Source organism: Sinocyclocheilus anshuiensis, unplaced genomic scaffold (assembly GCF_001515605.1).
Source record: "Sinocyclocheilus anshuiensis isolate Anshui unplaced genomic scaffold, SAMN03320099.WGS_v1.1 scaffold805, whole genome shotgun sequence".
In the NCBI taxonomy this organism is placed as follows: domain Eukaryota; kingdom Metazoa; phylum Chordata; class Actinopteri; order Cypriniformes; family Cyprinidae; genus Sinocyclocheilus; species Sinocyclocheilus anshuiensis.
This window is the reverse complement of record NW_015540884.1, coordinates 202,899-219,831: the sequence shown is the minus strand read 5'-3', so window position 1 is coordinate 219,831 and position 16,933 is coordinate 202,899. Positions and strand designations below refer to the sequence as shown.

The 16,933-nt window shown below is 37.5% G+C and overlaps 1 protein-coding gene across 1 annotated transcript in view; it reads right to left on the bottom strand.

The window, feature by feature from the left end:
- The window catches only part of LOC107688637 (zinc finger SWIM domain-containing protein 7-like), a 30,811-nt gene that overhangs the window by 11,828 nt on the left and 2,050 nt on the right, over positions 1-16,933 (bottom strand). Inside the window, exon 4 of the mRNA XM_016486353.1 lies at positions 14,011-14,113. Within this exon, the coding sequence (XP_016341839.1) occupies positions 14,011-14,113 (103 nt within the window). The remainder of the gene's footprint in view (positions 1-14,010; positions 14,114-16,933) is intronic.

Here is a 16,933-nt window from a genome sequence, read left to right as displayed (position 1 = left end):
TTTTTACACAAGTGCCTAAAACTTTTAACAGTACTGTAGCTTTGCAGGTAGGTTTCTTGAAGCATCTTGGAGATAGGGGTGGGCGATATGGCAAAAATATCATATCACGTTTTTTTTTTTTTTTTTTTCAGGAAAATCACGATTTTATCACGATTTTTTTGTCATGTTGGTTTTAACATTGTGCAAGTTGTCTGAGCAGTACAGCCAAACTATTTTCCCTATTTTAAAAACAAAACCTTACAAGGTAACAAAATATAAAATAAAAAAGAATGACATATTTAGGCCAAAGTGGGCATAGATAAAAATCTTTGTCATTATTTTATATTGGTTATTAAAAAGTACGAACAAAGACACACATTACAAATGCACATAATACACAGATTAAAAAAACAGTGCTTTATCTTTCAGGTACAGTAGATTTAATTAGCAGTTCAAGAAATTGAATGAACAAACATAAAAATAAAACACTATATACAATTCACTGTATAAATTATACATTAATTCTTATTAAAGCAACTGCATTGAAGTTCTTCAGTCAAGAGCAGTGAGTGAATATCTGTGTTTTGTTGTTTTATTAACATTAGTTCACCAAAAAAAATAAAAATTCTGATATCATTTACCCACTCTCAAGTTGTTTTAAACCTCAATAAGTTTCTTTCTTCTGTTGAACAAAGTTATTTTGAAGAATGTGGGCAACCAAACAGTTGCTGGTCACCAGTGACTTCCATAGGATTTTTTTTTCCTACTATCAAAGTCAGTGGGGACCAGCAATAAAATGTTTGGTTACACATTCTTCAAAATATCTTCTTTTGTGTTCAGCACAAGAAATGAATACAGGTGTAGGACAACATGAGAGTGAGTAAATAATGACAGAATTTTAATGCTTGTGAGAACTATCACTTTAATGACAAGCAGCAGCATGTTTAGTACAATTAGTCCGCTGTCACTTTAAGACCTGCACGCATCTAATATACAGGCACACATCCGTTTTTCTTTTAACTGTTTACTTTCACTTGACTGTGATGCTTTGGTCACTTTTTGGGTTAAAGTTATTTTTTTAATTTATAATTTTATTGTCAATATATTTTAATACATCACAAATCATAGTCATTACGTGATTACACCTTTAAGGGTTAAACTGAATGAGCTCTTTGTCTTGCAGTAATTGTTATTTCTTTGCTGTGTTGAAACACTTACTACAGTAATACAGAGCAAATGCTACATTTTAATTGATTTTATGATTGAGGCTTCAAATAGATATGTATAGAAATGTGTATTATTTCTTTTCTTTTAACTGTTTACTTTCACTTTAGACATAACCAACTGTGTTTATATGTACACCTTGTGTGTTTTTGAAAGTATTAGCGCAATCAGATGCAAAAGATAACTTGGTCCAATAATCAGGTGCTGTTTGACAGGCTTTTTTAGTGTGCGCACATGCAAATAATGTACTTTTGTGATTGCGAAGTGCAGTGTTCCGTGAATGTAACTTTAGCACTGAAACATTTGATGTGAATATATGTCCCGTTGTTCAGTATATTGAGACGGAGGTGCCAGAACTGCAGTTTATAGAATGTGCGCTGTAGTATTTCTTCAAAAGCAGACCGGCAAAAGGAGTAAAATTATATTTTAGTTAATATTATGTTTCTCCTTCTGTTATCAATTCATGCTCTCGTGTACTTTGGGGTGGTTTTTAAAGCTGTGTCATTTCTGTCCTACTGTACTAGAGTCGCCAAACAGAACTACAAAAATAGCATAGAGTATAGAATGTTTTCCCAAACATGCCCCTAGCCAGGGCTCCAGACTGCGACCATTTTTTCAGCCGGTGCGACTAATTTTTGTGAGCGGTCGCACTGGCGCGACCACCGCATTGTCCAACTCATAAGCGCTGCCATTTCTGTTGCATTTGAGAAACATCAAATGGCAAACGAAAACGAAACTAAACCGTGCTGTTTCAGCTGCCAGCGTGGACCGTTTATCAGCTCGCACCGCGACACAAACAAACTTTTACGAGCTCAGAACAGCTTTACTCGGGAGCCAAAGTTGATTTCGCGACTCTGTTACTGCACAGATGCAACAGTGCTGCGAGATCCAGTGAGAATAAAAGCCACAATACTAGTGGAACTTTCCTTTAACTGAATAATTATGTCATATTTAGGAAAAGTGCTTGTGGTAACTGTCTTCTCTGAGCCTCATCAACACGGGCCACGGTACACTGGAGGTGAGGTATTTCTTCTTAAGCTGTTATACCCAGCAGTAGAGCAGTCTTCCGTTCTCAATCACCATTCTACACTTTATTTACAATTTCAAATAATTTCTTGTGGATGCAGTATACCTGTAACCACTGTATTTTAAAAATCATAAGTGCTGCCATTTCTGTTGCATTTGAGAAACATCAAACGGCGAAACTAAACCGCGCTACGTTTCAGCTGTGCAGCGCGGACCGTTTATCAGCTCGGACCGCGACGCAAACAAACTTGCCCGAGCTCAGAACAGCTTTACTCAGGATCCAGACTTGATTTCGCGACACTGTTACTGCACAGATGCAACAGTGCTGCGAGATCCAGTGAGAAGCGTTTTAATTCGCCGCGCGCACAATGATAAGTGAGACTCATTCAAATTCTGCACAGAATTCTCTGTTATAAACAGCGCTGACATATACTTCAGGAAACCAGAAGCGGTAATGCTAACTGCAACCATGGTGTTGTGGTAGAAATAGTCCAATGCATTACATCATTTTAGTTGTTGAAAATAGTGATTCTGAGTTACCAGAACTTGCGTGCAAGTTTAGAGCACTTAATAAACCTTTGTTAGTACAAATTACTATTCTTATTTCACTTCACTTGGTTTTTTCAAGGCAATCGGTTTGCATGCTTTAAGTAAGGTTTACTAATTAGAATTTACAGTGTATATTTTGAATTTAATGGGATGCAAAATATACTTTGTGGTAAACAAACACTTATGTAAAATTAAAAACAAAATACATCAAATCACAATTATAACCAGTAGACTGCAGCAGAGGAGCACTTATTGGCTTATTAAGTCATTCATTTCTACTTTTTCTCTACACTGTAAAATCCAATAGTTTACCTTACTTAGATATAATTGGTTATCTTTACTTAGTTGTTATACTTACTAGGTTTTGTTAAGTTACAGCCATTTTACGGCGAGTAAAACAACTAACTTACTGCTATGAGTAACTGTTACTTAAATTATTCAAGTAGCCACAACGAAACCAATGACATTAATTGACCAGTGAGAGGCAGCAGTGCGCTAATGTGTTGCTAATGTGCAACAAAACAACAGAAGAAGAAATAAGCACGGTTAGAGAGCATGCGCAGCAAACAGTGTTTTGAATATGTGCGCCGAATTTGCTGAACCTGGGAAGAAGGAGAGAGACTGCTTGCATTTTTAATCACTGGACAGAGACCGATTACTTCTATACAATAAAAGAAAGGTAAGTTTTAAAAAAATAATTGTGTGTGAATGTATCTTTCTGTGTGCTGTTAATTTGAACTGACTATGACTAACTCCTTGTCAGCACCGGTGTTCGCTAAGAGGCACCAAAGATCTAGGCTATTCTGCTGTTAGAACTTATGGCGTATTTTTACTGTCTCAAATTCAAAACTTTGTAGCTAGTTAAAAATCACAGCATGGAAATTCCGAGGTACAATCTTAAGAGCATTCCAAAAGTCGTCAAGATGAGCTCTCGGCAGGTTTTAAAGTCAATACTTAGGTGCCACTGATATAATTAACGTAATTATTTACTGTAATGTTTTGCAGTGTTCCCTCTATAATTGTATAAGACTGTGATGCTTTGGTCACTTTTTGGGTTAAAGTTATTTTTTAATTAATAATTTTATTGTCAATATATTTTAATACATCACAAATCATAGTCATTACGTGATTACACCTTTAGTTTTGAGCAGTGTAGAGTAGTGCTTGTTTGTCATTTCTCCGATCACAAATGCAGACATGGTTTTATGTTTACGCGGCGCGATGCAACGCAACGCAATTTTGCGACCATTTTTCCTGCCGATGCGTCTAATTTTTGTGAGTGGTCGCACTGGCGCGACCACCGCGTTGTCCAACTCATTAGCGCTGCCATTTCTGTTGCATTTGAGAAACATCAAACGGCAAACTAAACGAAAGTGAAACTAAACCACGCTATGTTTCAGCTGCGCAGCGCGGACCGTTTATCAGCTCGGACCACGACACAAACAAACTTGTCCAAGCTCAGAATAGCTTTACTTGGGAGCCAAAGTTGATTTTGCAAAACTGTTACGGCACAGATGGAACAGTGCTGCGAGATCCAGTGAGAAGCGTTTGAATTCATCGCACAATGATAAGATTGCTGCGAGATCTAGTGAGAATCTATTATAAATAGCGCTGACATACGTCAGGAAACCAGAACCGGTAACGCTAACTGTGACCATGGTGTTGTGGTAGAAATAGTCGAATGCATTACATTATTCATTTCAGTGTTTGTACAACCTTTTGAGAGAGAAATTCAAGCACTTTTCAGTGAACTATTTGAACTATAACAATGAAAAACTATTTCCAGCACTTTAAAGCTCTAAAATGATCCAGTTTGAATGTTATTTTTAATGGGATGACCAAAATATACTTTGTGGTAAACAAACACTTATGTAAAATAAAATAAAAATACATAAAATCACAATTATAACCAGTAGACGACAGCAGAGGACCACTTATTGGCTTATTAGTCATTAATTTCTACTTTTTCTCTATATTTTGAAATTATAAAATCACTATTATAAAATATAAAATCATCAAGAAATCAGATTTTGTCAGAATTTTACACTTTTTTTGTATGAAGTAAGAAAAGTCACAAAGTACCTTGAAAAACAAACTTTTCTTCAATTTGCTACCAAATCACACATAATCACTGAAGTTGGTCAGTTCCATATACTAGAAGAATAATGGTACATTTAATAAGAGTGGATATATTAATTTTCTATATAAAAATTAGATTTTGCACATGTTACTGTTGTTAATAAAAATACATTTTGTATGCATCTTAACTCAAGCTTAGTGCTTTACTGTCAAATGCAATACTGTCAAAACAAAATTAAAATAAACAAGAAATGAACATGTAATATTATAAGTAACTGCACTTATTAATGCAAAACTATAGTAATTTTATGATTAAATGATCTATATTTTAATACCCCCGCACACCACCCCCAGCGCTACCAAATCTGCTCCTGGCGCCACCATCTGTAGAACTTAGTGGCGCTGGTGCTAGAGCCCTGCACGGGCGTCAAATATAGGCCCTAGCCCGACCCTGGCCCGGCCGTTTCCGACAGCTCATCAGAATTCTTGGCCCGAGTCCACTGTTACTTAAATCATTCAAGTAGCCACAACGAAACCAATGACATTAATTGACCAGTGAGAGGCAGCAGTGCGCTAATGTGTTGCTAATGTGCAACAAAACAACAGAAGAAGAAATAAGCACGGTTAGAGAGCATGCGCAACAAGCAGTTTTGAATATGTGCGCCGAATTTGCTGAACCTGGGAAGAAGGAGAGAGACTGCTTGCATTTTTAATCACTGGACAGAGACCGATTACTTCTATACAATAAAAGAAAGGTAAGTTTTCCGACCCTGGCCCGGCCGTTTCCGACAGCTCATCAGAATTCTTGGCCCGAGTCCGACCCGAGCCTGTCTTTTTCCCCCCTTCTCCCAAAACAGCTTATACTACAGCTATTAAAATAGTTCAGTTTTGTATGTAATGTCAAAGTGATTATATTTCGTTTAGTTTTTTTATTAAGTTAATTTAGAAAAACATTTGGAGCATTTTTTTGTTCGTTAAATGTAAGTTTTTGTTTTTTACAGTAACGACCAAGCGGCCAGCGGCAGACAGCGAGTTGATGATCATATGTTTGATCAGTTTAGCCTTCTCAAATCATCACGACTTGCCTAAAATAAAATCTACATATAAAACAGTTCAAGCATATCACAATGTTACTTTAAATGTTTAACCTATATAAATGTGCGCTATTAGACACATATCTATTCGTTTGTGCGGAGAGCTAAAGCACACTTTACAGGACATGGAGGTGCCAGCGCGATCACTTGCATTGGAAACAACATAAATTATGCCATCATTTTTGCTCATAAAGGTAAGAGTAATACATCACTCGTTCCCTCTATAATTGTATAAGACTGTGATGCTTTGGTCACTTTTTGGGTTAAAGTTATTTTTTAATTAATAATTTTATTGTCAATATATTTTAATACATCACAATCATAGTCATTACGTGATTACAACTTTAAGGGTTAAACTGAATGAGCTCTTTGTCTTGCAGTAATTGTTATTTCTTTGCTGTGTTGAACAGTAATACAGAGCAAATGCTGCATTTGAATTGATTTTATGATTGAGGCCTCAAATAGATATGTATAGAAATGCGTATTCTTTCTTTACTTCTTTCTTTCTGTAATCGTAAAGGGTCTACTTTTATTTGTGTGCACTCACAATATCAACAAAACGTTGTGCTTTTATAAAATAAAGGATAGCCTACATACAGGATGCGCTTTCTGCAATTTCGGGCAGGAGCGTTTCATAATGATGAACCGAAACTCAGCGAATAGCCTACTTGCCTCACAGACTTGCTAAATATATCTATAGAAAGCTTTAAATTACTACTTTAAAACTAAATATTTCAAATCAAAAACTCTTTTTACGGATTGCATTCCGTAAAAATGCATTTCTCTCTAAAGGCCGTCCAATGAGGAGATGGCGAGTCAGGATCGTCATCTTCAACTTTGCGACACGGACTCAGAAAACACTAATTTATTAATAAATAATTAAAATATCTCCTTACTATTTCCCCCCCGACACATTCATGGTAATTACTTTTGCAGCGCACTTTAGCCTATTGCATGTGTTTTTTGCTGTCATGTGCAAGAATATGTTTGCAGATTCTGCACTGCACATGACCAATTGCCGTGGTAATCAAACCAAAACTCTTCCAAAATGCAGCTTTTCCCGAAGCATTGGGAACTTTTAGTAACTCCCCACGTTCCAACTTCTCCCCGATGCTCTGCATGGTCAGCTGTCACCTGTATGTTAATGCGTGCGTATTGCGTATAGGCAATGTATAATATTTATAATATAATCAATATAACAATATTTCATACAGTAGCCTGTGTGTGCTCTGAGCGTATATGGGCACAATAAAAGGAGAGAAGCCAAATGAGCCCGAGTCCGGGACCCGACGGGCTTGCAGGCCTCTAGCTGGTGCCACTGCTCTCAAATGTTAGTCTGGAGCCCTTCCACAGGTCACTCAAAGAGCTCTATTTTCGAAGCGCATTTCAGCCAGAGAAAGTGTTTGAGATTTATATCAACTATGAAACTACCTCATGCTGTCAGGCAAATATCTATCTCCACGTTATTTCTTGACTCCACCCACGCTACTGTAGGTCAGGACTCAATAAAGATGGTAAGTGAAGGTCAGCGAGACCACTATGGCAGCTGGACAGCAGCCCCAGGGTAGGACGATATTAAGCACAGCTGATCTTAATACAGTATGACAATCACAATTACATATTAATGAAGCCTCTTTCCCCAGAGAGGGGCTGACTGACAGGATATTGGCTACTGGATCGACCGGAAACGTTTCCTACAACTGCAGGGTGACCCACCAGAGAAGGTGTTACAGCAATGCCGCTGGATTTCTGCATGTGGTCTGCAGACACGTACACAACTTACTCGCCAACACACAACCCCAGGGCCCAAAAGGAATCTGTGGACTTCTTTCCACATTTTCTGTGCTTATTTCAGAGGAAACTTTAACCATGGAAAACAGATCTGGTTGTACCACACTCTGAAGCACACTGAAAACATAAACAGGTTAGACTAAAATGTTTATGGAGGATGCGTAGAACCTGTGTGCATAGATTCCTGTGGGCCTGAATATCCCTCCATTTGTACTGTTCCTCTTGACTAGAAGACCAAACACTGTGAAGTGTTTTCATCAAATATTAAATCTACATCTAAATTGCACAACAAAAATTCACATTCACCTTTGCATTCAGTATGAATGAGCTCCAGAACTAAAGATGCTATTTAAAAAAAATCCAATTTAGAGTTGGGAACGTGATCGGAACAGTTTAGCACCTTAGGGTACGCAGACCGCAGAAGCACTGATCTCTGCACAGCACAGCATTTCAGCAGCTACATTTATCCACAACATAATTTCACTTGCTTTGTTTTCTTTGTGTACAAACTGCTCTACATAAAATCACTCAGATCATTCCAACATGCAGGAAATATTCTAATCACCCTAAAAACAACTGTGCCACATCTTCACACTAATGCTAAAACATAATGTTAGATTGCATATTAAGGAACTTGATGCAGACAACACTCTCACATTTCTTTGTTCCTGTATTTTACCTCATAGTCACTCAGCAATCTTTTAATCTCAGTTTTCTCATGCCACATGAGACTCAGTGACTGAAGTCACACCACAGCATTTTTTAAAGAGGATCTTGAATCATATGTCTTAAAAAAATCATAATGTTGTAATATTTTATTCTGATTATTATATAATAATGCCTTTTGCTTAGAATTCAGAATTTGGCATATAGAGAAGCACCGAAAATTTGGCAACTTGCAAAATCATCATCCAAATCAGTTTTGTAATTTTTCATTTTCAGCTAAATAAAAACTTAAACTTTGTTTATGGTGTTCAGGTAACACAATTCAATTCGGTGCATTACAAATATGGAATGTACAAAACAGAATAAAGAAGGATTTATTTATGTTAAGGTCTAGCAGAACTGTAAAGGGTCTACTTTTATTTGTGTGCACTCACAATATCAACAAAACGTTGTGCTTTTATAAAATAAAGGATAGCCTACATACAGGATGCGCTTTCTGCAATTTCGGGCAGGAGCGTTTCATAATGATGAACCGAAACTCAGCGAATAGCCTACTTGCCTCACAGACTTGCTAAATATATCTATAGAAAGCTTTAAATTACTACTTTAAAACTAAATATTTCAAATCAAAAACTCTTTTTACGGATTGCATTCCGTAAAAATGCATTTCTCTCTAAAGGCCGTCCAATGAGGAGATGGCGAGTCAGGATCGTCATCTTCAACTTTGCGACACGGACTCAGAAAACACTAATTTATTAATAAATAATTAAAATATCTCCTTACTATTTCCCCCCCGACACATTCATGGTAATTACTTTTGCAGCGCACTTTAGCCTATTGCATGTGTTTTTTGCTGTCATGTGCAAGAATATGTTTGCAGATTCTGCACTGCACATGACCAATTGCCGTGGTAATCAAACCAAAACTCTTCCAAAATGCAGCTTTTCCCGAAGCATTGGGAACTTTTAGTAACTCCCCACGTTCCAACTTCTCCCCGATGCTCTGCATGGTCAGCTGTCACCTGTATGTTAATGCGTGCGTATTGCGTATAGGCAATGTATAATATTTATAATATAATCAATATAACAATATTTCATACAGTAGCCTGTGTGTGCTCTGAGCGTATATGGGCACAATAAAAGGAGAGAAGCCAAATGAGCCCGAGTCCGGGACCCGACGGGCTTGCAGGCCTCTAGCTGGTGCCACTGCTCTCAAATGTTAGTCTGGAGCCCTTCCACAGGTCACTCAAAGAGCTCTATTTTCGAAGCGCATTTCAGCCAGAGAAAGTGTTTGAGATTTATATCAACTATGAAACTACCTCATGCTGTCAGGCAAATATCTATCTCCACGTTATTTCTTGACTCCACCCACGCTACTGTAGGTCAGGACTCAATAAAGATGGTAAGTGAAGGTCAGCGAGACCACTATGGCAGCTGGACAGCAGCCCCAGGGTAGGACGATATTAAGCACAGCTGATCTTAATACAGTATGACAATCACAATTACATATTAATGAAGCCTCTTTCCCCAGAGAGGGGCTGACTGACAGGATATTGGCTACTGGATCGACCGGAAACGTTTCCTACAACTGCAGGGTGACCCACCAGAGAAGGTGTTACAGCAATGCCGCTGGATTTCTGCATGTGGTCTGCAGACACGTACACAACTTACTCGCCAACACACAACCCCAGGGCCCAAAAGGAATCTGTGGACTTCTTTCCACATTTTCTGTGCTTATTTCAGAGGAAACTTTAACCATGGAAAACAGATCTGGTTGTACCACACTCTGAAGCACACTGAAAACATAAACAGGTTAGACTAAAATGTTTATGGAGGATGCGTAGAACCTGTGTGCATAGATTCCTGTGGGCCTGAATATCCCTCCATTTGTACTGTTCCTCTTGACTAGAAGACCAAACACTGTGAAGTGTTTTCATCAAATATTAAATCTACATCTAAATTGCACAACAAAAATTCACATTCACCTTTGCATTCAGTATGAATGAGCTCCAGAACTAAAGATGCTATTTAAAAAAAATCCAATTTAGAGTTGGGAACGTGATCGGAACAGTTTAGCACCTTAGGGTACGCAGACCGCAGAAGCACTGATCTCTGCACAGCACAGCATTTCAGCAGCTACATTTATCCACAACATAATTTCACTTGCTTTGTTTTCTTTGTGTACAAACTGCTCTACATAAAATCACTCAGATCATTCCAACATGCAGGAAATATTCTAATCACCCTAAAAACAACTGTGCCACATCTTCACACTAATGCTAAAACATAATGTTAGATTGCATATTAAGGAACTTGATGCAGACAACACTCTCACATTTCTTTGTTCCTGTATTTTACCTCATAGTCACTCAGCAATCTTTTAATCTCAGTTTTCTCATGCCACATGAGACTCAGTGACTGAAGTCACACCACAGCATTTTTTAAAGAGGATCTTGAATCATATGTCTTAAAAAAATCATAATGTTGTAATATTTTATTCTGATTATTATATAATAATGCCTTTTGCTTAGAATTCAGAATTTGGCATATAGAGAAGCACCGAAAATTTGGCAACTTGCAAAATCATCATCCAAATCAGTTTTGTAATTTTTCATTTTCAGCTAAATAAAAACTTAAACTTTGTTTATGGTGTTCAGGTAACACAATTCAATTCGGTGCATTACAAATATGGAATGTACAAAACAGAATAAAGAAGGATTTATTTATGTTAAGGTCTAGCAGTAAAAAAAGAAAAGAAAAATTGCATGTGTTGGATACACAGTAAGCTCTGCAGATCTCAGACTCAATGAGAATTTGAACTGAAAAAACTCTTTTTGAGTCATGTTCAATGCCGTCACATTATTGAACAAAAACAGAAAAGATTCCTGGAAAATACCTAAAAATGCTATTACAGGAACTACATCACTTTGTAAAATAAGTCAATTGAGTCTAGAATTACAGATCACAAACAGAGATGATAATTGCACACAGACATCAATGACTATCTAAAGCAGGAACCACAGCAGGTCATAAAAAGGGCTGTTAACTTTTATTACTACACTTTGTTTTCTGTTAATGTTTGCTCTTTATTTGCTTTTCTTCTGTGCTGTCTCGTAGTAGGCGTTTTACGGAAACATAACCCAGTGTAAGAGACATATGCTGAGATCTACGATCAGTCCAGGAGGAATTATGTGGAAACCAAGGCAATTTCGCCCACCTATGGCCTACTGGACAGTGGCTGACCATTCTAGACACTCTGGGACTGAGAGGACATGATGAGTTCACTGTGGGTGGTGTTGGGATGTCTGACTGTTGACCGTGGTGTGGACATTTTCAAGGATTGACTGGACATAAACTGAGGGGATTTAGGTCACTCTGACTAACGCATTATATTTGAACTCTTTAAAGGGTCATTAAACTCCCTATTTTAGCACCGATTTGTTCTCACCACAGTATTGAAAAAAGCTCCAAAAGTGGCCGAGGTAAACTGAGGGGTGGAGAGGGAAGAGGCGAGACAGACACCACAACAACAGCTTCTGATCCAGTCAGTTTTATTTCTCTCTTACTGAGTTAACGGCATCCAAGTTTCCCACAAATTCGCACAGCAAACCACCATTACATGCAACAAAATGATCAAATATTATGTATCGGTTGTAAGCTCACCATTCATTAATCATATTACAACCCCAATTCCTGAAAAGTTGGGACGTTTTGTGAAATGTCATAAATATTCTCTTTAAGCTTTATTTAATTCACTAAAGTACAAAGAAAACAAATTCCAATGTTTTCATTGGCCAACTTAATTTTATTTTGTAAATATAAACCAATTTTGATTTTGATGGCTGCAACACACTCTAAAAAGTTGGGACAGAGGCATGTTTACCTCTGTGTCACATCAACTCTCCTTTTAACACTAGAACCACCACAGGGTAAAACCCATGGCTGTATTTTAGTCATCAACTATGTTTTTGTCCTGTTTTTTTATGTTCAATAGACAAAATAGGAGCAATAATTCACCGCACTGCATAGGATGTATGATGCATTGACAGTTTCACCTAATTGATTATTAATTTGTTTAGTTATATAATTTATAATAAGAGAACAACACCAATAATCTTGGGGTAATCATAAAAAATTTTTATTCATTACATAATAGATTTTTTTTCAGGGAATGGTCAGACTAGAATAAATAGCAACAGTAGCAAACAATAAATGAACAAAAATAAATAATTGATCCAAAGTTTGAACATTTATGAGTAGACTAAAATAAATTTTGAATTCATTATTATTTTTTGTTTTGCAATTTTTATCGTTTATTGTTCTCTGCACTATTTATTCGAGTCATGACATTTTATTATAATATTACACAACCCAAATATGTATTTCCTTCTAATTCCCATTGTCATTGCAGGTGGGTTTAGCCTATATTCACTGTTAAGAGAATTAGTGTAGCCTGCTTAAAATAGCTGTGAACACAAAACAACAGGACAAAAACAGTTGAGGACTAAAAATAATCATTTCATGACTCTAGACATTACTTTGTGAAGACAGTGGCATAATACAGTGACATAATGCATTTTTAGCCCTATCAAAACAGTAGTCATGTGCATGGGTAAATTTTACCTGCTGGCGGTTTTAGGCATACAATGAGCTATTGTTAATTACAATGTTTAATTGTTTGGGAATTGAGGATACTAATTAAAGTTAATGTTTTGCAAGCAAAATTTTTGTACAATCTCGCTTGATACAAGACTATAGACACTGCAAAAAATGGCGTATCTTACTTAGTATTTTTGTCTTGTTTTTAGTCAAAATATCTAAAAAAAAAAAATAAAAAAAAAATCTTAAATCAAGATACTTTTACTAGATAAGCCAAATGACTTAAGATATTTAGTCTTGTTTCCAGGGGAAAAAAAAAACTAAATTAAGGGCATTTTGCTTAAAACAAGAATCTGCCAGTGGGGTAAGTAAAATATTCTTAAAACAAGAGTATTCTTGAAACAAACACTCACTTGCAATCTATGCAAGCATCTCTCAACTATTGTACATTTATCACATTTTGAAGCGTCTGTCATTGGAAGGCAAAAAGTGCTGTTGTGAATAATTAGGAGAAGCATCTAACAGGATAAGCACATGCAGTCTGGTGAATAATTATATGACTATATTGCATCACTGATGTACCATAATGTGTGAAATAGTGAAAATAATGAAAACACAAAGCTATTTTTTCAGAGGTGTTCACAGGCCATAAAACAGTTCTGTGGCAATGAGCCAAATCTCCATATTACAGCCAAACCAATTTTACACATTGTTATATAAGTATCTTTTTTTGGTCCTCACTGCTGACGTTCACCTGTTGTAGCTTATCTATGTTGTGTGTTTAGTGAGATGCTGACAGTCAAAATGTGTTTTGGTCAATGATTTCAGCCTTCCCAAACTATTCCGGCCAAAACCAAGAATTTGAAAATGTTGCTGTTTTGCTTGAATATTTTTGGCTGCAGAAATTTATGTGCATCATTAATAGCAGCCAAACATGATTACAAGAAGTTCTGTTCAGCAGCTGTGTGGAAACAAATTGACTTGAGACATTTATTCACTCCTACCTGAAATGCATCTCGACCGCTAGGTGATGACACACATGTGACAGAGCGCTGGTCCACCAGGTCCAATGCCTGAAGAGCACATGGGCCGAACACAAATCGCAATCTGTAAGAGCAAATAAACTGAGACTTAGAGGAATGTTTCACCCAAAAATGAAAATTTGCTAAAAATGTACTAACCCTCAGGCCATCCAATCAGAATGAGAGTCCAAACAGCTCATAAAAACATCACAATAATCCAAGTAATCTATTTGTCTTCAGTCAATCAATTAACATCTTGTGAATAAGCAACGAATCCATCATTAAGGGGTTTCAACTACAGTATAAACTGTCACACTTTTGGCCAAAATACTAGTCCATAATCCATAACATCGCTTCCACCAGTGTAAAAGTCCATCCCTTGCTGTCCCCTTGCATCAAAATCCACCAACATATTTTTAGAACTCTTTTTGCTTGTAAACAGTGATTGCTCTCTGCATATTTATCTCCTTTTTCACTGTTGAAAGCAATATTACACATAGAGGATTTGTTTGAAGTGCCCCTATTATGCCTTTTCGAATATTACCTTTCATGCAGTGTGTCGTATAGCTGTATGTGAACATAAACTATCTGCAAAGTTGTGAAGCCGACAGTGCACAATAAATAAAGTTATTGTCTATCATAAAAAAAAAAGTCCGCTCGCAATCGCCTAAACGAGTCGTCAGGAATTCGAATCTTATTCTGTTACGGCTCTACGTCACGAAGTAACACATTTGCATAATGTCTGCCCAATTTCTACGTCGCCAACTTCAACTTGCCCGCCCACAAACAGTCAAATTTCCTTGTGGTTAACATCATGTCAAGAAGATGCTGTGAGAGTAAATTTGTTTTATCACATCTTATAATTACCACAAACTTGTTAGCACTTGACACATACATACCACTGAGAAACGTCCTGCTCCAGTCGTGCTTGCGAATCAGTCTCTTGTCGATCAGCCAGTACAACCGATTCATCATCAGACTCAGGCACGAATTTGTAAGGTACAAACGATACCATCTTTTCTACGTATTGACAAGTCTCCAGGGCTGTAGTACCGTCATGGCAATGGGCGTTTCGTTTCCGACACGCGCTGTACGCTGTAGACCAATCCAGAGCCAATCTCTCTACGGCTCTGGACCAATCACAAAGGACTGCGCCATCTGACCAATCACAGCAGTGAGGGCTCACGGAAAGGAGGGGTTTAGAGAGACTGATTCTTTGAACTGCTTCGCACGAGTCGTTTACGAATCATTTAGAAATGAGGTAAAATGAAATCTATTTTTTGAGAAAACGAACATGTTTTTGACCTTGTTGAAAATGTAAACCTGTTTTAGGAGACTCATAAAACAATATTAGCAACCTTAAAAATGGCATAATAAACATCTTTTAAACAAAATTTAAAAACATCTTGATGGATTTATTACAAACATGCAGCTTTTCACATCACAAGATGTTAAATGGACTGGAGTCGTGTGGATTACTTGTGGTTTGTGAATATAGTGTGGATTACTTGCAGTTTAATTTATCATCTGTTTGATTTCTGATTCTGACGGCACCCATTCACTGCAGAGGATCCATTGATGAGTGAGTGATGTAGCCTGATGCTAAATTTCTCCAAATCTGTTCAGATGAAAAAACAGACTCATGCATCTTCGATGGCCTGAGAGGGAGTACACTTTCAGCAAACTTTCATTTTGAGTGAACGATTTCCTTTAACTGTACAGGAAACCATGCTAGGTGAGATAAGTGACATGTACACAGGAAGATGGGGGGCAACAAACCTCAGCTCTCACATTTAACCCAAAGCAAGTGTGGTTTCCGGTCTTAAAATAAAACTCAAAAACAATGTCACTTGTGAGCCAATCTGGTCTTGAAATCAAGCCTATAGCAATTTATTTTACAATGGAAGTATGAAACTCCAATACTCCATGATCTGAATGTCATCCAGCCACATTCAAATAATGTCTCGTAGAGAAGCAGACCTAAGCGAACACATGATGTGATGACACTGAAACCACAATCAATTGCCAATGCCCAATAAAGCAAAAAGTGCTGACCTGTGATGTGAACAGCCATTTATGGAGGAATGTGATTCCCACAGAAGAGTAATTACTGTGGCTTAGTGCTTTCCTCAATGGCAGCCTGATGACTGTCATTGTGGGTTTGAGGATGCTTTTAAAGTCATGATTTATTCAGACAATGACGTCTAGAAAGAGAGCGCTGGGTAAAGACATACATGTGTGTAGGGCTGCACGATAAATCGAAATGGAATCGAGATCGCGATTCGACAGAAGCTGCGATTGTCATGCGTATCTTTCAGTGAAGCACGGTTCTGTGATCAGCAGTAAATCTCCATCCAAAGGCCAGAGGGCGCTCTCGCGCTGAAACTCCAAATACGCCTCGCAGAAGAAACCCAGGAAATGCCTATAGTGGTAGCTGGATAAACAGAAGATTCAACTGCTTTCATTGATTCAACGTGACTAATAAACACACGACTACGGCAATATACGGTTTATCTGAGTTCTTATTATTATAATTTTCATTCAAATAAAGTATATTTATAATGCATTGCCTTTTGTGGGGAAGTTGTGGCCTATTGGTTAGAGTCGGACTCGTAACCCAAAGGTTGCGGGTTCGAGTCTCATACCGGCAGGGATTGTAGGTGGGGGGAGTGAATGTGGTATTTTCACATGCTTTCAGATGGAGCAGCATTTACTTCACAGAGCCGTAGTTCACTGAGAAGCTATGCAAACAGCTATCATTATCACGAACGATTTCTTCGATTTCAGAATCGCGCAAATAAAATCGTCTGCGATTTTTTTTGCCTAACTTGTCAGTGAACTACGGCTATGTGTAGTAAATTCTAAGCACGTGATGATGATATCATGCTGATTACAGAACCGGCTT